The sequence below is a fragment of the Pipra filicauda genome, unplaced genomic scaffold, assembly GCF_003945595.2.
Source record: "Pipra filicauda isolate LSUMZ 115617 unplaced genomic scaffold, ASM394559v2 scaffold167_size3244652_pilon, whole genome shotgun sequence".
NCBI lineage: Eukaryota > Metazoa > Chordata > Aves > Passeriformes > Pipridae > Pipra > Pipra filicauda.
Window position 1 is genome coordinate 2,377,150 of NW_024104184.1, and position 26,552 is coordinate 2,403,701.

A 26,552-nucleotide genomic window follows, 5' to 3' on the forward strand; every position below is an offset into this window, starting at 1 on the left:
GGTCAGGTTGGAAGGGACCACAGCGAATCATCTCATCCGACCTCCCTGCTCAAGCAGGGTCACCCTGGAGCACATTGAATAGAATTGCAGATTAAGCTGTCATATTATATATAAGTTTCTTCTTTTACATTGAGAGTGATGTAATTTTTTTGTTTCATTTTTCTTCCTATACATGTATTGCGTTTTGCAGGAGTTTAAACCTGATATAGTGACTTATCTTTTAGATAATAAGCTCTGTAATTGTTTTCTGGTAATAGTGCTGAACGTTGTGATAGCTCACCATCTGCCAGCTCTCCAACAGAGAAAAATACTTTGCATTCTCTAAAATTACCCTCTTAGTAGGTTTTATATTCTTTCATTTGTCTCCTTTTTGAAAGTAATTTTGGGCTGAGGGCTCTTGAAGCCCTGTTGGACATTTCTCACTCAGGCTAATTCATGAGCTGCCTCATCAGTGTCAGCTGTTTTGAATGTTGAGATGTGTCTTTCCCATATGAAAAAATACCTCAAACACAAATCCAAGTCTGGGAATTGCTTGTGATATCTTAATTCAAAGAGAATTATAATTCTTCTACATTATTGTATTCTTTGACTGTAATGATTTAATGTACAATAGTCAGTTTATTTAAGTGATTGCAAGAAGTATTGCTTTGAAAATGAATTCCCTTAGATGTGACTCTGCATATTTTCATTATTGATCTACAAATATTAAAGCATTATTCTGTGCCCTGTCCCATTAAATTTCAGAAGTTATATTTCTGCCTTTGTACCTACCTTCTTTATTTTTTAATGAGATATAAGTTAAGAGCTCATTGAAGAGGTAGGACATTCTAAGATTCAGGGTTGTATGCAGGCTACGTGCAGAGTAAACGGTTAAAATTTACATAAATATTGCGTGTCCCTAAAACTTTGATATCTCTGACAACCGCACTTAAAACTCAGCGGTTTGAGTAATTTTATTCTAAGTTGTTTTTCTTGCTTCTAGATTTAGCTTCACGAAACTTCTTTTAATTTAGAAAAGCAAGGACCTTGAATTGTATTGTCCTGATGATACACACTCATCTGTGGGTTGATGACTATTGCAATTTGAAGTCTCCAGGCACTCTTCTCAGTGAACGGGTAGTGCTTATAACATTGATAATGCTACAAGATCATTACACTTAATTAACATAATTTGACTTAATTTAAAATAGAACTTCCTGCTCAAAAATGAGAAGGGAAGCAATTGATAGGCAAAAAAGGTTTTGATCTTGGTTTATTAGCTGGTATTTGTTTATAGAAAATCATTAGGTATATGCCCTTCTATTTTTATAGTTACAGGTAACCTTTGTCTCACATGACTTGGCAAGCCACATGCAGTTAGAAATTCTGCATGCTAAGTTTGTCCTTGAAGTGGTGCTTAGAGCCCTCTCAGGTACAGGAGTTTATTGTAACGCTGGATGTTGAGAGTAGATTCAGAGTGAAAGCTGTAGTGGGCAAAGGCTACTTTGGTTTGTGTAGTGTCGGTGAAGAATCCAGGGAAAGGACCCACGATCATCTTTTGGAGAGCTAGTTGAGTAATTTAGCATCTTTTGTGGTTTGGGGTCAGCCGTAGAAAGGAAATGTTGACTGGTTGTATGACTGATAATTACTAGCAGTCAGTGACACTGTGCAGTTGCTCACTTCATGATACGCAAGTGTGTGCTTCAAGAAAAGCATTAGAATATAAATGGACTGTATCAGTCTCTCCATATTGCTGCATACTTAGAGGCAAAAAGCAGATATACACAGTGTTAAATGTATGCACCAGTGTTATAAAGGTTAAACAATAATACTGAGATATTCTACCGTTAAGGCATATAATTCAGTAAATACAAAATTGAGTTGAGATTTAAGGAATTACACATTTATTTAAGAGATCAACATAGTTTTGTCATCTTAGTGAAGTCATACAACCAATAACAGGAAGATATTTTAAAGTATATGGTTCCAGAAGACACAGTCATTCACTTCATAGTATTTTCATATTCCTGCTCTCAGAAGCATTACAGTAAGATTATTACCAATCCCTTCTCCTTCAAATTATGTATTTTGCATAACATTAATCCCATATGTTAAATAACACTGTGCTGCTAAAGATACCATATTGCAGATGAAATTGTTAGACTACCAGTTAGTTTCATGTGTAGTTAGTATAAAATCATGAAAGCTCTTAAAAAACAAACAAAAAACCCCTCCAAAAACCAAAACCTCAAAAACCCCGACCCTGGAGTGCTTGATGTTGTGCTGTGACTTGATACAAAATGCAGAAGAGCATCTTAATTGAGGCTGGGAGCAATAAAATATATTTATACACTAAAAGGCAGCTTCTCAAGTGGGTAGAACCAATTTATGCGAGAAAGAAAATATGTGTGCCTTATCCACCAACTTGATCACTGCAGGATCATCCCTTTGAGTCCTTCCCAGAAGAATGTACAATGAATTCTGTTTCTTATTTTGACTAAGTATCCTTTTAAAATTTCTTCATCAGCATTCACTGTTAAGCTGATCCAGCTTATTTTTTTCCCCTATTATCTGCACTTGCCCACTGTGTTCCTCCCTCATGTGCAAATCTGATTGCATCATCTGTCTCTTCATAGCTGTCAGCATTGTAAGCCTTGCCCACTCATTTCTTATCTCCTGTAAATGCTCCATTCTTCTTGCTGTGGTGTTCCTTTCCTATAAATACCCTTCATCACCAACATTTGTAGCTGCTGCACTCATCTTTTTCAACCTCCTTACCATTTCTGCCATCATACCCATAAGGAGTTGAGGGGATGATGGATATGGTTGGCAATTGCATTACTCTAATGGTAAATGTTGTCTGTGTAGATGCATTTATAAATGCTTTTATCTCCCCATGCCTGCCTTCTCGTCCCCACGGTGTACTCCTTGTATTCTTAGCCTGTAAGCTCTTCATTCAGGGAAGCAGTCTTGTCTCTGTGTTTTTATATGGAACAGTATGCTCTAACCCTAGCTGAGAATAATGTAATGTAAACTCTGTATGAGAATACTTCATTATTATGTAAGATGTTCTGGCTGGTGTAAATGGGATCCTCAGTGTTTTCTGTGAATTCTAGCAGTGTTGGAGCTAGAATATGGAAAACTGGAGTCTTAGTAGGCTTTGAGGTCTGTCACAAATGCTCTGTGGCTATAATGCTGAAGGAGATGAAAATAAGGACTTGGCATGAAAGTGTATCTTCAAAAGGCTTTAATACCATAGTGTAGATATGTATTCAGAGCACAGTTATCCTGACATTTCTTTGTAAAGGTACTAAAAGTACTTACTAATGTGCAAAGAAAAAAAAAGTGATTTTTATTGGAAGGCAGTATAACAGCTCTCAAAAGGGCTTGTCTGTCATCTCCCTGACAGTTGGCACCCTCCATAATCACTGGAAAAATGTGCATTTTGGATTTTGAATGAACTTCTGCTATAATGCTGTGTCAATAGAACACAAATGTATCCTGTACTTATTGGGCATGATGGTATTTTTTTGAGGAAATGCCTCCAGTGCAGCTGTGTCTGAGATAAGAGGAAAGCAGTGCTTCAACAGCATCATCAGTGCCAAGTGTCTTCTACAGTGTTTTGCTTACAAAGAGAGAGAAGGCACTATTATAATCAGTCTGCCTTGAGGAATGCCGCAGGAAAAAGATGGCTAATGATTTTTTTTTAAACAGTAAAGCAAACTGCTAAGTAACAGGGATCACTAGAGGGATTTAAACATGGACTGTAATAAAATATTGATTTCAACCCCTTTTCCACTCTGCCATACTAATGAAAGTTTTCATTGTTCTTCATCAAAGCGAGTCTTACAGGGCAGAACTCAGGTCAGTGATAAACATGTTCTCCTCTTCCAGAAAGCTGGATTAGCTCCATTGGTACAGAAGGGCTGAAATGGTTCTTGTTTTGGCATTGGAAATGTGTGGTGAAACCTGCTGTGACGTCTTCAACCTGGAAAACACAGAACTGACCAAAGGTCAGGTGAACTGAAGTGAATGTTACTTAATCAGTAGCAATATTTTCAGGTAGCTGTGGGGTATGTCTTTGTGTTTAAAAATAGAAAACACAGCTATTCACCATTTTGTTTTCCTAGTTCATACATAAAAATTTACATATTCTTTTCATATTCAGTAGAAGGTTGCTGCTTTTTGAGCCAGTCACAACAGTGCCACAGCCTAACAAAGCTATTTGGTAAAATGAACTCACCCTGATGGAAGTTGTCATCTGAAAAAAAAAATATTTGCATTGTTTTTAATCCATATTTTTTATTTTTTTCCAGAATTTACTAATGGGTGGATCTTCATCTCCAGTGTTCATATATAATTTCGGCAGAAATGTGTCTCTAATTTTATACTGCCGTCGCACACAATATATTTATATTCCACACAATATAAAGGAGACTAGTAGTCTAAAACAGTTTTCTCTGAGCATATTCTCTCTGAGTAGATCTTAAGAGGTTAACGTACAGCTTAAATATATAGATAGTCTATCTGATGTACAAAAAAAAAAGGAACCCTTGACATGATTTAAGACCATGTATTCACAATTGAGTAAGGAAAGATGAGTAAAGGCCTGCCAGAGGGCTTAAACTGGGATTGTGGCTAATGACACTACATGTGAGTAAATACATGCAGATCACAGGTTTGCTTTTGGCATGTGTTAGTAGCTAATGGTATGCAGGGTTTTATCTGTCCTTGTAACCCTGTAAGTGCAGTTACATTTCAAGTCTCGTACTCTTCTCAGTTTTAGTCTTGCAAAACCCCTGTAATTGGCAAAGAGGGCCAAATCTTGGCTGTAAACTTCAAAACATTTAGGACAATATTTGTGAAATTAGCAGCAATCTGGAATATTTGATTGTGGTGGTTGTCCAAGGACAAGAGGGGGGATGAAGATCCTCTTCCAGCATATAACGAAAGTAAGAGCTTTGCATGACAAGCAGTTTTGAGAAGCCAGTTTAAGCCCAAAGCTCTTGCTTGAGGAGAAATCTTAACAACAAAGAAATATAACTCTAAACAGTTACAAAAAATGTGTAAACGTTGCCCTGGCTTTCAAGCCAAGTAGTTAATAAAGGAAGCCCTCTTGACAGGGAGAAATAGGCTCCACCCCAGTTGCTCATACACCAGTGCTGTACAAGTAGGGCCAAATGGTCAAGTTAGGCACTTCTGGTATTTTGTAATGACTAAATGTCTTGCTATGACTAAAAACCCTACACCTGTGTTCACCCTCTGCTATTTCAGGCTGTTTTGCAAAACACTGATTTCCCCATCTCAGAGAAGGCGTTAAAAAAAAAAAAAAAAGGAAAGAAAAGGGAGGAAACAAATCATCCAATCATCCTCCAGTTGACTGGGTTTTGTGGGTGCTGTGCCAGAAATGCACAGAAAGTAGTTGGGGTATGGTTGTGTTTTATGTATGTATTTGTTTTTAAAATGTGATTATCTCATTATCTCATGCAAGTATACTTGCTTGGACACTCAGTATGTGCATACTGCTGTCAGGAGTGTAAGTGGAGGTAATTTAAGCTGGCTGTGGTACCAATCTGTATGCATGGCAGTGTGCAAGACATGAGCCAGCCCTCTCTGTGCCATCCCTAGACACCGTCTCGTTAGCTTCTTTAAAGATATTTCTGTGTTCTGACACTGCAGGTTAATTGGCAGAATAAAATCATTTACACTTTGTGACATGGTTTAATAATAAAAACTAGCTACAATTTAGGTAATATTTTCACTTTAATGATCACACTTTTGGTTTGAATTTTAACTGTATCTTTATATTTTAAAATGTTGCATTATTTGCTTTAATATAAACATTTTTATAATAAAAGTGAAAAGTCAGAATCAAAAAACATTACATGTCAGCAGTTTGGGATGGATTTTGCTACATAGCAAAAGATGACATCTTTGTTGATTGACCTATTTCTCTTTTGCTTGTTACTTGGTCTGTGAAAGATTCATTTTTATTCTGTCATTCAGCTGCCTGCTATTAGATTTGTTAAGTTAAAACCTTAGTTCAAAGAATGATTACAGGACTAAGTCTTCTGTTGTTAAACTGTTCTGTTCAGTCAGTCTTCAACTGATGTTTGTTGAAATGTGCCCTACTATAAGATACTTCAGTCTTCCTGATGAGGATTCTGTTTCTTGAACCTGTTGTGCGTCTAAAACCTTGTCTTCTGACAGGAATTCACATGTTCATCCACGAATTTATAGTGTGGTATTAGCTTAAAAATTTTAAAAAAAAGAATATAAAATGCACCACTGAGTTGAAAATGGTCAATAATGTTTACTATCACTGTGGCAATATCCAGAGTCTTTCAGAGCCTGACCCAGCTGCAAAATACAGACCTGAGCAGTACCTGCTCTGGAGCACTCACACTCTGGAAACCACAGAGTGGCTGTGTTGGTAGTTCTGTTGTACTGGTGACAGTAGAAATATATTTATCCCCCACTGAAATTTTAAATTTTCTAGAATAGTGAATAAAAATACTGATTCTGCAATGGCCTTTACTATACCCATCACAGGTTATAAGAGTTTGGGGGATTTGGAGCATTATAGGGCTGAAAATGTTCTTATAGTCCTGTATGTGTCTCTTAATCCACAAATATATCTGCTTAGATATATCCCATTTAACTTTATCAGCCTGAGTGCAGTTACATCACTATTTAAATTTACCCATGCTGTTGCATAGTTCATTGTTTATCTTGCCATAGAACTTTGAAAAAAAAATAGCCTCTGTTACTTTGCACAAATATAAGAATGATAATGAATGAAGGAAATGCAACAGAAATTTGTTTTTTACTTTTAAAAATTATTTTTCTTAGCCAATATCTCTGTGCACTCTTTTTTCCTTTTGTTTTTGAACTTTTATAAGTGCTTAGCTTTTTCTCCACTGATACTCTCCCTGATTTGTTGTGTCTTTCCTGTCTTGCAACTTTGTCATATCCATGTTATTTTCTTTTTCAAGGAAGAATAAATGTTAATGTCATTGATGGCCTGCCTCTGTATAGGGGGATTTATTAGCTGATGGAACTATAATAGTACCTGTTCCTGTACCTTTATCATATGTGGATTGCAATGAATAACAGTAATTTAAAAAACATATTTTGAACATCTGAGTGACCCCACTGTTCAACAAATTGAAAAAAAAAAAAATCAAAGCCATAGCCTTCCTTTTTATACCTTATGGAAGGAAAGTGAGTCAGTGTAATTAATACATGAAGAAGGATGAAGTTAAATGATATTTTAATCCCATGTTAAATCACAGCAGGAGTTAGTAACTAAATAGGTGAAGATTATATGCATTGATACAACTACCTGAATCCATACAGTAAAGGTGGGATTTGCTTGACCTCATGTGAATGTCTTCAGTGTAGGCATCCACATCCCATCTGGTTGCCCAGACTTTGTTGCTGGTGGAGAGACACTGGCATTTGGGATGGTTCAGCCTGTTTGGCATTAGATTAGTAATGAGTTGAACTCTGTCCTGAGTTTGCCATTTTACCATAGGTGGGAAGATTATTTTAGTAACTCAGAGGAAGATACTAAAGGTAGAATTTATTTAATCTCTCTGAAAGTTAGTGGTTGAGAATTGCCATCATGCCTCTTCAGTCAGGGGAACAAGTTAGCGTAGGAAAGCAATTTTTTCTCTCTTAAAAATAACGCTGATATCCTCAATGATCCCCGTAGTATGTTAGGGATTTATACACTACAGATGCTGGGTTTGGTAGCTTTAACACTGTTCTAGCTAGATTTTTAAGAGGACCTTTGAACATAGCCAAGCATAACATAATTTAATTTACACTTTTTTTATGTACTTCTTCTGGATCTGGCCTTTTCTTTATCTAGTCACCTTATGTGCTTTCTCAAGCAGATTAACAGAGGAATGAAAAAATTGTAATAAATATCCTTAAGGGGTAAAACAAGTCTGAATATTTTATCACTGTCAGTCACTTTCCTTGGTGATATTTCGAAGTGAAAATAAACCAGGACAATGTAAAGCCTTTTTGTTTTTTTATTCTTGTTGGAGGAGTGCTTTGCTGACTCATGTTGATTGGGAGTTTTTCCAATTTTAACATAGCAATTTGGAGGTGTTGAATATTTAAGAAAAAAAAAGAGCAAACTCTTCTCCCTTGTCTTCTAGTAAAATAAGCATGAAAAATAACAACAAAAAGTAATCAAAACTCTGAAAAAGATCCAATTTTTAAATGCACATTTTCCTTTTTGTGTCCACGATGTCATTCTACTGCTTTATTCACAAGTTTTTAATGGGCAAAAGCTGAATTTCTAATTAAGAAAAGCGGACACTTCAGGTTCTCTGAATATACTTTGGACTCTTAAAGTAAGTGTAAATTGTACTCAATGTGTCATATTTTCCAGTATATAGGAATCTCCAAAACATGGTTTTAAATTTGTGGTGCTGGGTACAACTTGTGGACTTGCCACTTCCTCAGCTCCTGTCATTGCATAGTTGCTTGTTTGAATAGAAGGAGGGGAGTGCAGGCTTAGGGTCTGTAGTAACGTCCTCACTGTCATGTCCTTTTGTGGGAAAAGGAAGAATGTGCTATTTTACAGTATATATTTTGGGGCATTGTGTAGTCAGTGCATAGAAGAGCACACATCAATCTTCCTTAAAATATTCAAAATGCTCTTTCTGTCCTTTTCCTAAACAACCTCACATTGGCTCACTTAAGTTGAGCACATTTGCTGCATTCAGTGTTTTCCCTTGCAAGATTTAGTCCTCATCTTTTTTTAGTTTGCTTTTCTTCCTACACTCTCCTGAGCTTTCTCATTCTCCTTTGTCTACTGTGTTCAGCTATCTATTTTCGCCTTGGCAACATACCTTTTCTCCCTGTCAATGTTCCTCCCTTCTCCTTCCCCAGAAAATTTGCTGTATTTTTCTCCTGCTTAGTTTTTTCCTCTGCTTGCAGTGATTTCTGCTCATTCTATTTTGTTCCCTGTATTTCCCAGTATAGTTATTAATTAACATTTGAAGGTAAATTAGTGATTCTTATGATTTAACAAAATGACATGGTTTAGAATCAACTTTTAAGATGGTCTCTTCTTCTGATGTTTATTCATTGTTTCTCATTGTGAGTGTTAAATACCGGGAGCTAATAAAGATTATATAAACCTAATCATATTCCATGTTTCCTAAAACTAAGGTGAAATACTAGTGGCATTTAAAAGTATATAATCTTTGAAGTGTATTTCCTTCCCTTTAAGGGAGCCAGATGATCATAGGTGAGATTTGTCTGGGCTAGACTTGCCAGTCCTGTTGAAACTTGAATGATCTGATTTTCGAGCACATTATCTTCTGTGACTGTAAACTTGGATACTTTAGGCAATGGTAAATAGGATAGTGAAACTAGAAGAGAATTCAGATAATTTAACTTTCCATGCTCTTTCATCAAGTTTTTTATTTTATTTATAAAGAGGGAAATGGTCTAAGGATGGGATTCACCCTTTCTCTGAGCCCTCAGCAAAAACCTAAAATAGCAGATAGAGTGTTACCTGCCAATCTGTTTTTTCTTTCCATTTTCCTTTTCCTTTTGATGTCTTCGTGATTATTTGCACTGGTCTGTTTTTAAAACAAAGTTTCTTTTAGTTCAGTAGGGTTTTATTTTTATGAAAGACGTAACTGACACTGTTGGCAGTCTGTTCAACATTGTATATTGCTTAAATGTTGCTCCAACAACTGCCAAAATTAGGACTGTGTTGTTGAAAGCCTGTCTTGCCAACAGTGAAGTCTCTGCTCACGTATGCAGGAAAAGCCCGATATGTACAGGAGTTCCGACATCCTGGTTTGAAGATGCATCTGCTGGTTACGGGCATGTGGCAGTGATGTCATTTTCTGACTCATTGGCTGGGACCTGGATTGGAGTGGGATGATGGGTAGGGGTGCAGGGGAGGAGAGGGCTGGGTAATGTCCTGCACCTGTAGTGGCATTGCTCCGTAAAATCTGCTTCATGCGATTGTGGAGAGGATGGGAGGTACCGGAGGGCCATGAGGAGCTACTGAGTGACGTCACCACACATTTGCAGAGTGGAGGGTGATGACTCGCCACCTCCATCACTGTGTCTTCGCTGCACAAGAAACTATTTGTAGCCAGCTTTTAGGCAAGACAATACCAGGTTTCTCATGTGATTGCTGAATAAGTGTTGGGGAAGTCAGATGGAGAAGGGGAGAGGGTGTGAAGAGAAAAAGGTAGAGCTAAAAAAAAATAACCTGGAAAGCCTTAATGTTTAAGAGGTAGGCTTGCAGACCAGCAAAGCACACTCCTTATTTTTCATCAGCAATGGCTGCTGATGATATAATTTGGATGAGATATTAATGAACGAAGAAAAAGGCAAGCAGCAGAGATGTAAATAGCTTTACCAACTGCAAGATCAGATCTCATGCCTGTACAGACCTCTGCTTTATGTAAATACCTCCATTGTTCTGGTTACTTTTAACTCCTTTGTTTCCTATGAAAATATTTTGTCTCTAGCAGCCAGAATTTTTTCTGATCAGATTTTTAAAAATTTCTTATACTTACTCCTTTTCTGACATCTTGCACATGTAGATATTTCTCCAGATTCCTTTGCAATCCTTTATTGTTTTTGCATATCTAAAAGGTTGCTTTAAAAAAAATAATCAACATCCTGTTTTTTCGAAGAACAGAGCAAAAGCAAAGAAAAGGGATATTTTGACATGTATTTGCATGTATGTATGTTTTATCTATAACATTAAAGATATTCCTAATGGAAGTCCTTCAGGACTAGAAAGCTTTCATACTACTCCCTTACCTGGAAGCACCTTGTATTTTTTTCTTTCCATTTTTATAAATATAGTATGTTCTTTTCCTATATAGTCAATTATAGATATTTAATACATGTATGTATTGTACTGTAATTACATTCAGACTTCAGAAAGACAGGCATCCGAAGAATTAAAGGTATTTCTGTTCCTTGCAAAAAAGGAAGTGTAAGTTAGCTGAAATATAATTAGAAGGTGTGCATTGCATGAGTGTTTAAAATTTGTTAGCAGTACAATTTTATCTCCAGTAATAATTCTGAAATTTAATTTTTCTGTATTATAGCTGTACTAACAATACTGTTTCCAAAAGCTTAAACTTGATTAAGATGTAGTTTAAGAAGAGGTAGATCCATTTACTTAACTAAAATATTTCAAGATAAAAAAGGATACTCTGTTAATGGAGAATCATATTTGTTCCCAGGTACAATCATTACATCTTTATTGCTGTTACTAGGTGTGTGTGTTACAAAGACGATTTCCTTCTGTGTGGTGTCTGGGTTTTTTTGCTTTCAGCAGTGGTGGTTATGGCAGTGGGAAGGCAGATCCATGTGTGAGAGGCAGGTACGATTACAGTTAGTGCACGTGCATTTCGGATGACTGGAATGCGGTGGTGGTTTCATGTTAAGTTCCTTCTGCCACTTGGGTGCTTGACCTCAGAGATAGCAAAGGTGTGTGCAGGTGCCATGATCCAAAGCCTTTTCCTTGCAGTAATTGGTCTGGCAGGCTCTAAGAGGGTTTCAGTGTTCTTCAAGGGTTTGTATTGGCCCTTAAGTTGTCTCTTCAATAAGAAACAAGCTGCCAAGAGCATACTGAAGGATGGCTGACTGGTTGGATACAGGATTTTGAAGTTTTGTGTTATATTGGGAAGGTTGCTGTGAGACAAATCCTTAATATTTCATTCACTGGTGACTGATACCCAGAGCCTCTACTATGTAGTGCATGTGGTCAGGCTTATTTACACGGGAGTTGTGTCTAAATATAGGAAGTAGAGGTAAACCCAGGAGTATTGGATGTTATTTGGTGAGTGTGGCATGGTACAGCTGGCATCAGTATCTTGTTTTTGGCACTTTTAATGGCGGCTGAGGATGTTCCTCTTGCTCTTACTCCTTCTTCATGTACGAAACACTTTTTGTTTCTCTCTTCTTCCCTTTGTCTCCTTCATTATAAACCATAAGGAACATCTTATATGAAGTTTGACAGAGACAACTGTGTAACCTGCCTGGTGTTCCTGAAGAGTTGCACTTTGTGTACTGATCTCCACATGGACCCATGTCCCTGTGGGGCACAAATCACTGCTGAAGTGGAGAGGTTTTTGGCTTACTTTGTGCTTGGGATGACACGTGCTTTTGGGATGGAGCTTTTTCGGAGAACTGCTTGTACTCTTATGAGGCCAGGAAAGGTGAAACAAATCCTGTGTCATGCTCATGTTCTAGAGGAACTGAGCTGAGAACATCTCTTTGCACCTGAGAATTCAAGGAGTATAAGAGCCTGATGATCCGCTGGATAAGAAATGTCGAAAACCTTGCAAGAGTATTTGGAAAAGCCAGTTATGTAGATACTGTGGTGATCATCACAATGTAAAAACTTATTGAAAAGCATTAAGTGAATATCCTGTCAAAATATCTCAATTTAAAAATATTTCTACTATAGGGATTTCTAACTGTAAAATTTGTAACAAAAAGTAGAAAATACAAAGCAGTGAATGATAATAAAAAGTAAGACTTAGGAGAAATTCTAACCTGAAGTTTAAGGTCATAACATGTATCCAATAATTGTGACCCAGTTTAATCCTTTTGGGTAAATCATGTAGCTTCATCTCCTAGGAGAGGCAGGAATCTGTGTGCAAGGTTTTATGAGTCATTGCTTTAGTCTTTGTAGGGTAACATGCGCTTGACTCAATCTGGATGAATAGAAACCTGTTTTTTCTTCAAGGCTGGAATTTAATTTCTCATTCTGCTACATTAGAGCAATTTATTTTTTTCATGGATTTTGAAGAAAAAGCACATAACAAATGAGTGGAAAAATAATAGTAGTTGAAAATATGAACAGCACTTAAGGCATTTAGGCAAATTATAGACTAGAAAGAAAATGCTATTATCAGAAGGATCCTAACACAATAACAATTGTACACTAGATTGTAAAAGGGATAAATTAGAAATATTTTGGATTAGAAATCAGAAATTACTCATTTTGTCTAGTGAGTTAAGTCGGTAAAGATATTAGAAGTGATGTAGTTTGAGAGTGTCTAATACTCCATTATTTTGCTGGAACTTGAATTTTTTTCAACTTCAGCAGAAAAGCTGTCCATGCACACCCAGCAAACCATTTGCCTCTCTCTAGACAAGGTTTGGAAAATACAGCTAATGACTTACTGTGTTTTAACTTGGATTAATAACTTCTTAAATTACTCTGTCTCTACTACCTAATGTCCAGCTGTTTCCATATGGAGATGTTTTTTGCCTAGTAATAGAAAACAATTGGCAACTGATTTTCAAGGGCAGGAGGATACATTTTAACATACTTAAAATATTTTGGGTTTTTTTTTCCTCAAAATGGATAAACTTGTAGAAATAACCTTTCTGTTTCCCAGCAGCTCTAAGAAATTTTCTCAATTATGTCCTTGTCCCCTCCAAACAAAAACCTTTCTCATGAAGGTTAAATACATATAAATAATGAAATTCAGTATATAAATAATTAGGAAATAACAAGCACTGTCATGTTTGGGGTTAATAGTGCTTTCTTTGGTGTACTTTACTGGTATTTAATGTGACAAGTAGTTATGCAAAAAGAAGTTTTTTTTTTTTTTTTTCCTTTGCAGAAAGGCTTTTTGTACAACCACAGATTTTCAAACAAAGTTTTGGCAGAGTTGGTTAGTGGCCTGAGATGGGAGGAGAGAGGGAAAAGCAACAACTTGGTGCTGGGCATACAGCAAACGCTGCCAGACTCAGCAGAAGTACCAGAATGAAGAATTCCTCTTACTGTCACCTTTGTGTTTCAGTAAGCACTTTATTAATGAGTTGTACAGTCTGGCAAAAGATCAAATGACAGATTATGTCAACAAGGCTTAGTTAAGTTACATGGGTGACTAAAAGAAATTCAAATTCATTGTTAGGTTTAACTGCAATTCTGCTTTCTTGTGTTCATAATGGGCTGTTTGTAGAGTAATTGTAGCATGTCGTAATGCTTTTCTTCTTAAATACCTAATGCTTCCTCAAATTTATCTACAAACTTCCTTCAAAGATTCCCATATATAATTTGACTTTTAAAAAATTCTTCCCAGGTATTACTTATGTGACTTATGTTATATATTTATATATTTGGAAAGTAATTATTTAAACAAGTAAAAGGCAAATTCATCTGTGTATTTTGTATGCTTTCTTCCTTTTTGGAGAAGCAGAAACAAACTTGACTGTATTGTGGATGTTCTCAAGCTTCTCATTTCCACTCTTGTGATCTGCAGTGTGTGTTTCCTTTCCTACCATGTTTCATTCCTTTCTGTATCCTGTGTTTTTCAAGGTCCTCCTCATGGTGAAGATTCCGCGAAATGAAGTTTTAAAATGATAGTACTGTTGTCGCTGTTTTTATTGAATAAAATACCATTTTTAAGTATGTCCTCAATGAATGATCTTCCATTTTCGTCTGCAAAAACAAGACAATGACTACCATTAAAGGTATATAAAGGTATATATCTGTCTTTCAGATTAGCTTTGGCCTCTTCATGTTAAGGAGAACAGTGCTAAACACGTAGCAGTCATTTGGATGAAAGATTTCTGTCTTTAAGAATTAGGGTAGATTTAACTCTTGGGTACTAACTGAGGATACTAAGCCATTTTGAAGGAAGACAGGTTTTCCTCAGAATATTTTGTAAAAGTATTACTTTTCAACCTCAGCTCAGGTATGGAAAACTCAGTTTGGAAGGATAACAGTGATATTTCTATGAATATATTCTTTAAAAGTACCTGAGCAGATGATTCCAGTAGAGTTTTTAGTACATCAGAAATGTGAAAAATCAATGTTTCTCTGTCTCTGAGATCACTAGAAGATCAGATGTAACCTGTAGTTTTTTAAAGTGAAAGATTCACTACTGTTAAACATTAAGTCCATTTAATGTACTTATAGATACTGAGTAAATCCATCTTTCGGTTTATACAAGTGGAAGTAAATGATCCATCAGTGCTGGTCACTTTGTAAACATCACCTCCGAAGGGCACAGGAGCAGGCAATTCCCAAATGTGGGAGGTCAAGCAGGTGAGGCAGAAGGCTGGTTTGGCTGAAGAGGTATCTTCTCTTGGAGATAAGGCAAAAAAGGAAAGTGTATGCCCAGGGGCAGCAAGGTCAATTGACATGGGAAGAATTCAAAGATTCTGCCTGTTGCTGTAGGGAGAAAATTCATGTGGCCAAAGCTCAGTTGGAGTTGAAGCTGCCAGAAATGTGGGGGACAATAAAAAGAGTTTTTTTCAAATATATAAATGGCAATAGGCAATATAGAAATATCATTGGCACCTTACAGGATGAGGATGGTCACCTCACAAGCAGCGATAGAGACAAGACAGAGGTGCTTAACACTTCCTTTGCCTCTGTCTTCAACATGGACTATGGACCAAGGGGGTCTCAGTGCCGTGAGCTGGAGGACCATGACTGCGAGAAGGATCAACTCCCAGTCGACCCTGAAATCGTGTGAGATCTGCTGCTACAGCTGAATTCCTACAAATCTGTGGGGTTTGATGGGATTCATCCCAGAATCCTGATGTCATCACAAAGCCTCTTTCACTGATTTTTGAGTGGTGTTGGGAATCCAGAGAGGTCTCAGCTGACTGGAAGCTGGCGAATGTCCTGACTTTCAAGGAGGAGGACCCGGGAAACTACAGGCCTGTCAGTCTCACCTCAGTGCCTGGTAATGTTATGGAGAAGATTATTCTAGGAAGTATTGAAAAACACCTGAAAGACAACACAGTCATTGGTCACAGTCAGCACGGCTTTGTGAGAGGAAAGTCCTGCTTATCAAACTTGATTTCCTTTTAAGGCAAGGTAACCTACCTTATTGATCAAGGGAAGCCAGTGGATGTAATCTTTTGGCATTTGAGTAAAGCTTTCCATACTGTCTCTCACAGGATCCTTCTGGACAAAATGTCCAGCACACAGCTGGATAAACACATCACATGGTGGGTGAGCAATTGGCTCACGGGTGGAGCACAGAGGGTAGTAGTGAATGGGGGAACATCAGACTGGAGACCTGTCACTAGTGGGGTCCACAGGGCTCCATCTTGGGCCCTGTGCTCTTCAACATCTTCATAAATGAATGACTTGGACACAAGGACTGGAAGGGACGCTAAGCAAATTTCCAGATGACACAAAACTGGGAAGAGCTGTTGACTCCCTTGAGGCTCTGCAGGGAGGCCCTGCGGAGAGACTGATGTCTTGCCTCAAATTAGAGGGCTGGGCAATCGCCAGCCATAGGAAGTTCAACAAGGGAAGGGGCTGGATTCTGCACCTGGGATGGGGCAACCCTGGATGTCTGTACAGGCTGGGGAATGAGACACTGGAAAGCAGTGCCATGGAAAGGGACCTGGAGGTCTTGTTTGATGGCAAGTTGCATATGAGTCAGCAGTGCCCTGGCAGCCAGGAGGGCCAACCATGTCCTGGGGGGCATCATTCAGAGCGGTAACTAAAACCTGACTCTTACAAAAATGTTTAAAATGCTGTGCATTTCATTGTTACTGACTTTGTCTTATACATGCCTTTAGGAAAGGAGGGAGTTTGCTTTATCATTTTGAAGTAAACAGTTTCTTAAAATGGTGATTTTAATATTTCAAGTACAGCATAACCTTAAAAGTTCTATTGTAATTTCCTCATGCCCTGAGCAAAATATTATTTATGATACTGAAGAGGAATAATACTAAAAATATTAATGTAATCTCCCCAACAGGAGATTGCAAACAGCTGGCTTTCTGTCACTTATTCTTCAGTGAGGCACTCACTGGCTTGTGTTTCAGCATTGCTGTGAATGTTATGCATGAGACACCTGAAGAAGTCTATAAACATGCTGGTTTGGGTTTTTTTTCTCACTTTTTCTCACTTTTCTCACTTTCTAACATCTGGAAGAACAATTTATTTTATGTGCTTCCATACTACCCCATTTAGTATTCATATATTTATCAAATTTAGGCTTGCTCCGTGTTTGTGCCATTTTGAAACCCCTGGTGCCAGAGCCTGTGATTCTGTTTTAGAACGATTTATTTTAAAAGTACATGATCTAAAACATAGCAACAAATGAACCTCTCAAGTTGTGTGTAAATCTGCCTAATGTTGTCTAGTGATACCCAGTGCCTCATTGGGAGAATTGGCACAGCTCAAAACATAGATCTGTCCACGTAAAATCACATCAGTGATACCCAAGTTCCTAATTAATTTCTTGACTTCAAGGCTGAAAATTTACTTAGAATAGGTAATTTGATTAATTTGCTTTGTGTAGTATTTTCATGTTGGTCTTTAGAGATCGATTTGGGAAGCAGGATTATTTCTTTTAACAGTAACACTGGAAGTAGTCAGCTTAGAGCAGGAGAAGGGTTTTATAGGCAAATTATAAGATCTAAGCAGCTGTAGCACCAATGTGACATAAGTATGGAAAAGACAATGGAGAATAGACTAGGATGGATATTGATAGGAAAAAAGATGTTTAAAGATAGTGTAGAAGAAAGACTAAAAACACCTCAAGTTTGTGTCCTAACATACATACCGCACAGAAAATGGAAGAAAAGCCCTAAATCTGTTTATGATCAGCTTACACTAACAAAACATGTGGATGAGCCTACTTATTAATTAAAAAATAAGTATATTTTTCTTTCATCTGTTAAGTATAATGTTTATTTTAAAAAGAATGCATGGAAATTTGGGTGGTAAGGGTTTACATTGCAAAAAAATGAAGGTACTTCTGTTTAGCTGCCACTTCATCTCTTCCCTTACTCCCAAAAGGAGGGTGGGGAGAAGCTGTATTAGTTGAGTTCTGCAACAGTGGATCTCTGCCCTGGATAAATTTAATACATGCACCGTCAGTAAGATATTTTAATCTTGACTGATGAACATTTTGTAGACCATTGAGATAATCTGTTTGCGGTAGACATGATTAAATTTTTAGTGAAACAGTGACTTCTGTCAGTTGACTTTGAAATTGTGGTGACTCTGATATCTACCCATATGTTGTAGGGAACAGTTTGTGCAGTGTCATATACCTTGTCCGCACTTTTCCATCTGTTCTTGAGCAGCATCTAGGGTTTTTTTTTTCCTTTCTTTTCTTGTGGAGAGCTCTGTGTGTTTTTTATTGATAAAAATAAATAAACAAAACTCCGGGTTAGTTCTGCTCCCCTGTTTTTTTTTCCAGATTATATTTATATTCCTCAGAGATTCCTAGTTCCCATGTCGGATTTTTTTCTTTTTTTTTTTCCACATTATTGAAATAAAAGAACTTCTCTTATTTGTGTTGCTTGAAGAGTTTCTTCCCTTACCCTTTCTGAGGTGGTTTGTTCTAGAATCATTGTGGAAATGTCAGGTTTCTTGGAACCTTTGGCATGATGCTCTCCAACAAGTTCCCTTTGAGTTTAGAAAGTGCTAGCATCTCTTTGTAGAACTCTGCTCTCCATTTTTCCAAGCCTTTGGTCTCTTATTTTTTGACAAAGCAAATTATCTTTCTCTAAAAGAAGTTCCCTTCCTGTTTTAAGTTAATGTGGTGTCTTTTTGTCTGGTCTAACACACAACTTACACCTGAACATCTCAGAGGACACAAACATCTAGGCTGAAAAAAAAAATTCCGAGCACAGATCCCTCTAAATGGTTAGTTTCTGCTTTGTTTTGGTTTAAAAAAATAAAAATCCTGATGATTATGAAGTCATTTTGGGCAGTGCAGAGCCTTTGTGTTTTTTGTTTTCATTCAATCACAGCTTGAATAGTATGGCTTTAGAGACTTAGTGTATCTGCTTTGCTCAGGCCTTGGCTGAGAGCCAGTTGTCTGCCACTCAATCTGTACAGAGTGCAAAATTCCTCAAAGTAGGCTGATAAAGTGCATGGAATGACTGAGGAGTTGGTGACAATGATACTGCCCAATAATTTATATAATAATTTATAAAAATAATTTAGTGTTATTCTGTAACTGGAGAAATCAGTTGTATTAACCGCTGCTTTGAGATTTGCAAGCACTAATTTTCATTCATCTTCATCTTTTTTTCAGCCAGTATTATGATCTATTCTTCTGGGTGTGGTTCTACTTACAGTAGAACTTGTCTTTTTGTGGCCTCTCAAATTAGGACGGAACAAAAATCAGTGAGAACATAAGTGCTTGCTCACTAAGCAGAGATTCACTGTACCTCCGGGTGCTGATCACTGCAATTATCTAATTAACTCATGAAAGCCTGTAAAGGTGTGGTTCTTTGTCCTGAACAGCCCAGCATTTACCGCTGGGCCACAGCACTTGAAGATCAACCAAAAGTGAAAGTGTTAGTTCTCTTTGTTAGGTTGGAGGGTCTTGAACCAAGAGGCCTTCAGGAAGAGGTGCTGAATTTGAAGGGTTTTTTTCTTTTTTTATTTGGACTTGAGATGCAATTTATATGTTCTAATAAATTCTGTAAATGAGCCCATATTTCTGGATATGTAAATTATAAAAAATCAAAATAAAAAAATGAAAACATTACTGTTTCTGCAGCCATTAGTCTCTTATGGCCTAAAGGCACTTAGTGTAAAACTCATCTGTCTTATTTTGGGGATATTATTGTATCAGGAGTAAAAATGATGGTATCAGCCTGACCTTGATGGTGCAGTATGGATGTGTAAAGGTACAGATTTGCTTTTAAAAATGAACAAAATGGGTCCACTTGTAAAAGTCTTAGATAGCAGAGACAAGAGATAGGTAAATCCCAAATAAGAAAATATTTCAAGTTGACAGAAGAGAAAAAGGGGAAAGAAAAAACTCCAAAACCTTGTGATGGAAGTTTTATCAACTTGTGGAATGGAATGCTCGTTAAAACACTAGAATTTTTTTCTCCTATGAAATCTCATTTAAATTCTTACAGCTGTATTAAATATATCTTTGTTGCCACTTGGTTACCAAAAATAAAACTATATTACGTGCTAAAATACCATGGGGAAGAAATGTTTTTGAATCTCTTGGAACATCTAGAGACTTAAAATTTGCAGTGAAGTAACTTATATTTTGGATTTTGTTTTTAACATTTGTAGGGTATTGTTAGTCTTAATTGTGATAATCTCTAGACATCCATTGAAAAGCTTGTGTGGAGGCTTGATTATGGAGTGGATCAGTTGATCACTTTATTTCAAACTGCAGACTTTGTTTTGCTATAAAGTCCTGCCTTGTTAGTATCCATTTATATAATCAATTTTCAATTTTAACAGGGTTAAGCATGTTCAGAAGGAATTAAAAAAACTGTTGGATTATCAGATCGAGGAACATTTTTATAGTCAGTCAGTGCCAAAGATCTGTGGTAGGGGAAGTGAGCTTTAGTTTGCATCTCAGAATTCTCAATTTTATCTCTGTCCAAAAGTGAGAGTAAGCAATTGAGAGCGCCGCCTTCTAACATTCCTTCATAAAAAAGGGTGGGGGAGGAAAAGCTGAGTACTAAAGGGATAAGTTTGCTCCACAAAGTTTTTGCAACCTTTAGTCTTCTCCATCCCGCAAAAATTTCTGTGATGTAGCTTTTAGTACTGACAATACAAATGTGTTATCACAATGGGTAATGAAAGCATCCTGTTCTTGTTGAACCATATTGGGTCAGAGTGAGAGAATCCAAAAAGAATTGCAGGTGTGTTGGTCCTTAAAAAAAAAGTAGAAGTACTCTCTTTTAACCTGTGTGATACAAAATAGGTGTATATTCAGAGACTTGTCACAGTAACTGTTTTCTGAATTTTCTTAAAAGCAGTGTCTTTCTTAGAAATATTTTTGCAGTGTTCTGAAAATGTGGTTGAGTTACGCAGTAGATCTTTTTGATCATACTGTGCCACTGTTCTTTGGTCTATTTGATCTTGTTTAAAACAATAATTAAAATAAGTAGCAATATATCCAGTGCATTTCATAATTTGTGTGATCAACACCAATGTCCTATTGTTGCACTACAAATCTATTTTAAAATAACAGATGATTGTATAGTTGAAAATGAAGAGGTATTAAAGCTGTTTGTGGAGCCTTTGTGCCATACAGCATAGTTCTTAACACGTCAGAAGTTTTTTTACTGTAATATGAGTTTTCCAGTGCTCAGGTGTTAGCCACCATGTGCTTCTAAGTTATACTTAACAGTTATACTTGATTACAAAAGTAGATAATTTGGTGTTCGAGGTGCTCACTGGTGTTTTATCATAGATTGTTGGGTTGTTTTTTAATTGGAAAAAATCCCCAAACAGTATCCCAGGGAGTTTAGTTGATGCTGTCATTCCATTTTGTTAGCTGGAGAACTGAGGCACGGAGGGAAAGATGCACGTGGCCTAAATGAGAACTGCTATGGAACTTTGGTAGTGAGGTCCAAGAGACCAGAGCAGCAAACTTGTTCTTTAGTAGGCTGCAGTTCTGGAGCTGCCCAGAACCTGGGAGGCTTCCTGACTGCAGCCTGGACTTTCCTGCAGCAGCTGGACTTCTGCCTGGGTCGGGATGTGCGTCTGGGTATGCAGGGAAGTCTGCTGGTAGCTGTGACTGTAGGAGCACCTGCTGCCTGGGATGGACAATGGTAAAGGAAGGTTTTTTATGGTCCTTGCAGTCACTTAGTGGAGCCAGTTGTGGACATTTCACTGACATTTCACAGACATGTCTTCAAAGATCTGAGAAGCATGTACTTTGGATTTGAGAACTGAGATACTTCTTGGAGTTTCCTCTTATCAGTATCTTTTGGGAAGAACTAGTGGCACATGCTTGATGAGGTGATAATCACTGCTGGCTTGCAACCCTTCCACCAGAGCATGAGGGTGGTAAACTCATTCAAGCAGTTATATTTTTGTAACTTTTGTTGAAAAAAAAATCTAGTTATCCAGTTTCTCTTCTTCTGTTTTCAGAAATTTCTGAGGCTTTGTACCTGAGATATGTGTAAAGAGAGGAAGAGAGGTCAGATTGAAGCTCTTCTGTCACAGAACGGTTACTCCCAAACAGCGGCCGTAAACAAGTGGACATAGTGTTGCACAGGTCTTACCAGTATTTCCATAGGTGGCACTACTGTCTCTGGTGAGGATAGGATCTTAAAATGATGCTCACATCCATTATATGGTTCTTTGTATTTTTTGGGTCACCAGCCTCTTGACTCCAGAGCTCCTGGTGAATTCATTTTTCAGTAGTGTCTGTCCTGCTTTGACAGGATCTTGTGCACCGACTGGCAGGGTGATCTCCCCTTGGTGACAGCCACTCCGGGTGTCTGTGCCCGGGTGCGCTGCCAGGCGTTTCGGGAACAAGATACCAGCCCAGGCCTTACAGGTGCTGGATTGGTGATTACAGGATCACAGAGTATCCTGAGTTGGAAGGAACCCCAAGGGATCACAGAGTCCAACTCCTGGCCCTGCACAAGACCATCACCAAGAGTCACAAATTGTGCCCAACAGCATTGTCCAAATTCTTCTTGAACTCTGTCAGGCTTGGTGCTGTGACCACTTCCCTGGGGAGCCTGTTCCAGTGCCCAACCACCCTCTGGGTGGATTAATAGGTATTAAAAAAAAAAAAAAAAAGAAAAAAGAAAATGAAACATTACTTTTCAAGGTATAGTCAGAGGGCATTAGAGGCAGAGCACTAAAACCCCAAATCCGGCCCTGCCTAGCGCCTTCCATGTCTGGTTTCTCACTCGTGCACGAAAGTAGTGATTTAATACCTCGTTCTTTGTGACAAAAATGATTCAAAGAGCCATATTTTTCAGGGCTTTTGATCTGCAAGGTTTTCGCGGGTGTGCAGCACATCTCCGCGGGGTAACCGGGCAGGCGATCCGTTCCGCGAACCCTTTCTTTCGGCGTTTTTCCCCGGGGCAGGTCCCCCCCGCGTTGTCCCCCGCGGCGAGGGCGGCGGTGGCGCGGCCCCCGCGGCGCCCGCGCGGGCCGTGGCGCGGGGCGGCGCCCCCCGCGCGGCGATGGTTGCGCCCGCCCGCCGCGCGCGGTCATGTGCGCGGGCCCGGCCCTGCGAGCGCGGCTGGGCGGCCTCGCAGAGCGCCGCGTCCCGGGCCTCCGGCGGACAAAAGGGCGCAGGGAAGCGGCTCCCCCGGAAAAGCGAGGGCAGGCGGCGCCGGTGGTGAACGTTTTCTGATTTTTCCAGAAATCAAGCAGAAGACTGAGCTGCTGATGTCAGTTAACTCTGAGAAGTCGTCCTCTCCAGAAAGGTACGGCCGCAATCCCCCCCGTCCGCATGAAACGCAGGGGCTTCTCCCTTCTCCTCCTCCGCGCTGCTGGCATTGTGCGCGTGCTGCATGCTGGATACTGCTCCGTGCCCACCCCGCCACGGCCGCTCCTGTTCCTTGAGCTTTTGTGCATTTCTGCCGAGGTTTGTCGGTCCCATCCCTGTCTCCCGGAGCCCGGCGGGCTGCAGCATGCGGATCCCGGCGGGGCGGGCTGGGCTGGTGCGGACCCCGCGCCCGCTCCTGTCACGCATCGCAAAGACCCCGCGGTTCCGACGGGCTCCTTCCAGCTTAGGTGGATAGGAAATAGAACTTGGTGAAGCGTTTCATGTGGAAAAGGGAGTGTCCTTTGGAAAGTAGCTCAGGAATCGCAAATCCCCCAATTAGTCACATTCTGTAAGATAGATGTGATCCCCGTTCGAGTCTGTGCTAGGAAATGGAGCAGTCGCTGCATGCAGTAATGGTTCATGCCTGCAGGTAAGGACAAAATGACTCAGAAGTGTTTTTAAAGCAATTATTTTATCTGTCAGTCAGATTAGTACAATTTCAAGTAGCTGTTTCATTTTTAAAGAAATACTTAAGAGGTACTAAATGAACATTTAAGTTTTCTGACGTGAAATAGCCTCCTGGTGATTATTTTGTTGATTTTAAATAATCCAGCCTTGCTCACTTCTGTTTTCCTTGCAAGTGAATTTTAGAAGATTTTTATTTTCGAAACTGCTTAAATCCAGAGAAACATATCATATTTTCCCCCCCTAATTATTTACAGTAATGATTTTGCCTGTATGCAAAAGACCCACCAAATGTTCTATTTTTGCCATTTTAATATTGGACATTGGGACATTGGGAAAAAAAATTAATTTTAGGTAAAAACGTGTGTTAGGCTGAAATTATTACCTAAGTATATTTTATTGAATGGCTCAGTACAACGTGATAAGGCACTGCATGCTATCTTAAGGAAACAGGCTAAAAGACATCTTTCAGAATGAACGAGTGTTGTGTGGCATGCATGGTTTTAAAAACCAAAATGAGCAATTTAATTTGATTTATAAGTATATTTGTGTAAGATACGAAGAAGCAAACTGCATTGCCTTTCACCAGCTGTAGTTATAACAAAATATCAGCTATGAGAGAGACAGAAAATGGTGGGGGGGAATGGGATGTTAAGTCACCTTTCCAAAATGGAGAAATATAAGAAGAGCTTTGAGAGAGATTTTATTATTTTTTTTTTCAAAATGAAGAATGATGAGGGAAAATGTCAGTGTTTATTTGTTAGCCTTTATCCCAGCGTATGCCAAAAATTTTTAAATACAAGGCTCATAAAATGGTGGTGTTAACAGAGAGGATGATGGAGTGAAAATAGTAAAGGAAACAGGTGTTAACTTGATTTTTGGAAACACTTTTGTTGGCATTGCTGTGGGGAAATTTGGTATATAATACAGAGATTTATCTTATCGATATGAATTTTCTGCAGCACCCTACAACTGATCAGTGTGGTTTTGAGCAGAACATGCTCATAGTTGAACTAATGGTAGTTCCAGACGAAGAGGTCCTTGTAAAGGATTGTAACACACAATTAGAAAAAGATGCATTTGTCTGAGATTCATTTGTAAGCCATTCATTAAAAAGTAAGACTTTTTAAAACAGCATGATGTGAATGAAGATCAAAATGTGAATATTATATATGGACATTTCTTTTAAGGATTTAAATATGTGATACTGTTCACCTGGAGATTGATTTGACGTATCAGCTGTGTGGTCAGTTACAAATTAAAACAACTTAATGTGTTATAGGAGATTTTTTTTTTAATAACCACATTCTTTTCACCTATCCAAAAACAGATTGAATTTTTTTGCAAGCTGTTATGAAACAGTGCTGTCTGTCCTATTAGCCTCCAGTTCCTTTCAAGGCCCTTTGAAAATTGATGTGTAAGAATTTAAAAAAAAAATAAAATTATAATATTGAGTATCTGAACTGCTGAACTGTCCTTAATCTGCTCTGTAGAATAATTCTGCTTGTACCATACAGACATGAGAATATGCGTGGTTTTGACAAACACGGAAAGGGAATTCATACTTGCATATTTATTTATTTATTGCCAGTTTTTTACCCTTGCTCCTAGTGGTTGGACTTTTTGAGAAGCTCGAGTTGTCTGTGTGGGAATGCTGGGTGGAAGGAAAGAGTCCATGGCTTGTTTCTTGTTTTCCACGCTAGCAGAGGCTGCTAGACAGTGCTTGCATAGCTGGAGGGGAGGGGAGGGGAGAGGAGAGGAGAGGAGGTGCTCTGTGCACTTACAGAAACCGATGAAATGGGAATAGAGAAGCAGTGAGGGAGAAGCCCATTACTTGCCTCCTTCTTTGGTTGGTCTTTGTTTTTACAAGACAGTTTAGCGTTTGTAGGTTTTCCTGCTCATTTGGCAAGTTCAACATGCTGTCACGTCCTAATGATGAGAAGGAAGCTGGAATATAATGGATGGTTTGGCTGTTATGGAAGCTCAGCGTTTTAGAAATCCTGCAGTGCTCTCTTAGGATAGTTGTTTGTTGCGTTTTTAAGAGGCTTTCAGGAGACATTAACAAGAAAGATGAACCCTTTTGTTGAGGAACCTCTGAGATATTAAAGACATTGGCAGCCTTGAAAAGTAAATTAATACAAACCTGAGACATTGTTCATAGATTCATCTTTCTTTCCCCTTCTCCCTAGAAAAACTGTAGTTGCAGATGTGAGGGGATTAGATACCTGTTTTTTTGATGTGTTATGGGATATTCATTGAGCTGACATGATCAGACAGCATCTATAAGACCTAAATTTCCGAGCAGTTAATGCTGCCCATGAATGTGTTAGCAGCCTCTCACAAAGTCCTTGTTCCTTGTTGATAAGGTAACCCGGGTAACTGCGGATGTGTGTGTGCACATGGACGGGTGTGGTGGATCAGGTATCCTGCTGCAGCTTGTGTCACTGAATTGATTTGTTTGGGTGTCTGAGCTTTAAGTAGGCCATGGAAATGTGTTCCTACAAGGTGTTTACGGTGTGGCACACACGTGAGTTCTTTATCTAATAGGCAGTAATTTAACTACTCCCGTGTGCTTTACCTTTCACTGGAGGCTGTGTGAGGTTACTGGTCCAAACCTTGCAGATGTCAGGAGGAAGCAAGTAGCAGCACCCAGACAGAGGAGGATGGTCTTTCAGGAGTCCTCCAAGAAAGGAAAAATACTTTCATTTCTCTTGTATGAGTTATGCCCTCATCTACAGTACAGTGAACCCTTTGAGCTGCAGATTTTCTTTTTTGCCTTTTTAAGGGCTTTGTGGAACTGTTGGTAAGTTTCTGTTTCATTTTGAGAAAAGTCAGTTCTTCTCCCAGATCACTTTCTACTCTTTAGTCTGCAAACCTAAT

At 38.6% G+C, this 26,552-nt stretch overlaps 1 protein-coding gene across 4 annotated transcripts in view; it reads left to right on the plus strand.

The window, feature by feature from the left end:
- The window catches only part of SRPK2 (SRSF protein kinase 2), a 142,508-nt gene that overhangs the window by 25,500 nt on the left and 90,456 nt on the right, over nucleotides 1-26,552 (plus strand). The window contains exon 1 of one of the 4 annotated variants that reach the window (XM_039379449.1): nucleotides 23,582-23,637. The exons of the other annotated variants lie outside the window; for them this stretch is intronic. Coding sequence (XP_039235383.1) covers nucleotides 23,597-23,637 — 41 coding nt within the window. The 5' untranslated portion in view covers nucleotides 23,582-23,596. Of the gene's footprint in view, nucleotides 1-23,581; nucleotides 23,638-26,552 lie in introns of those variants that run through there. 4 annotated transcript variants of the gene reach the window in all.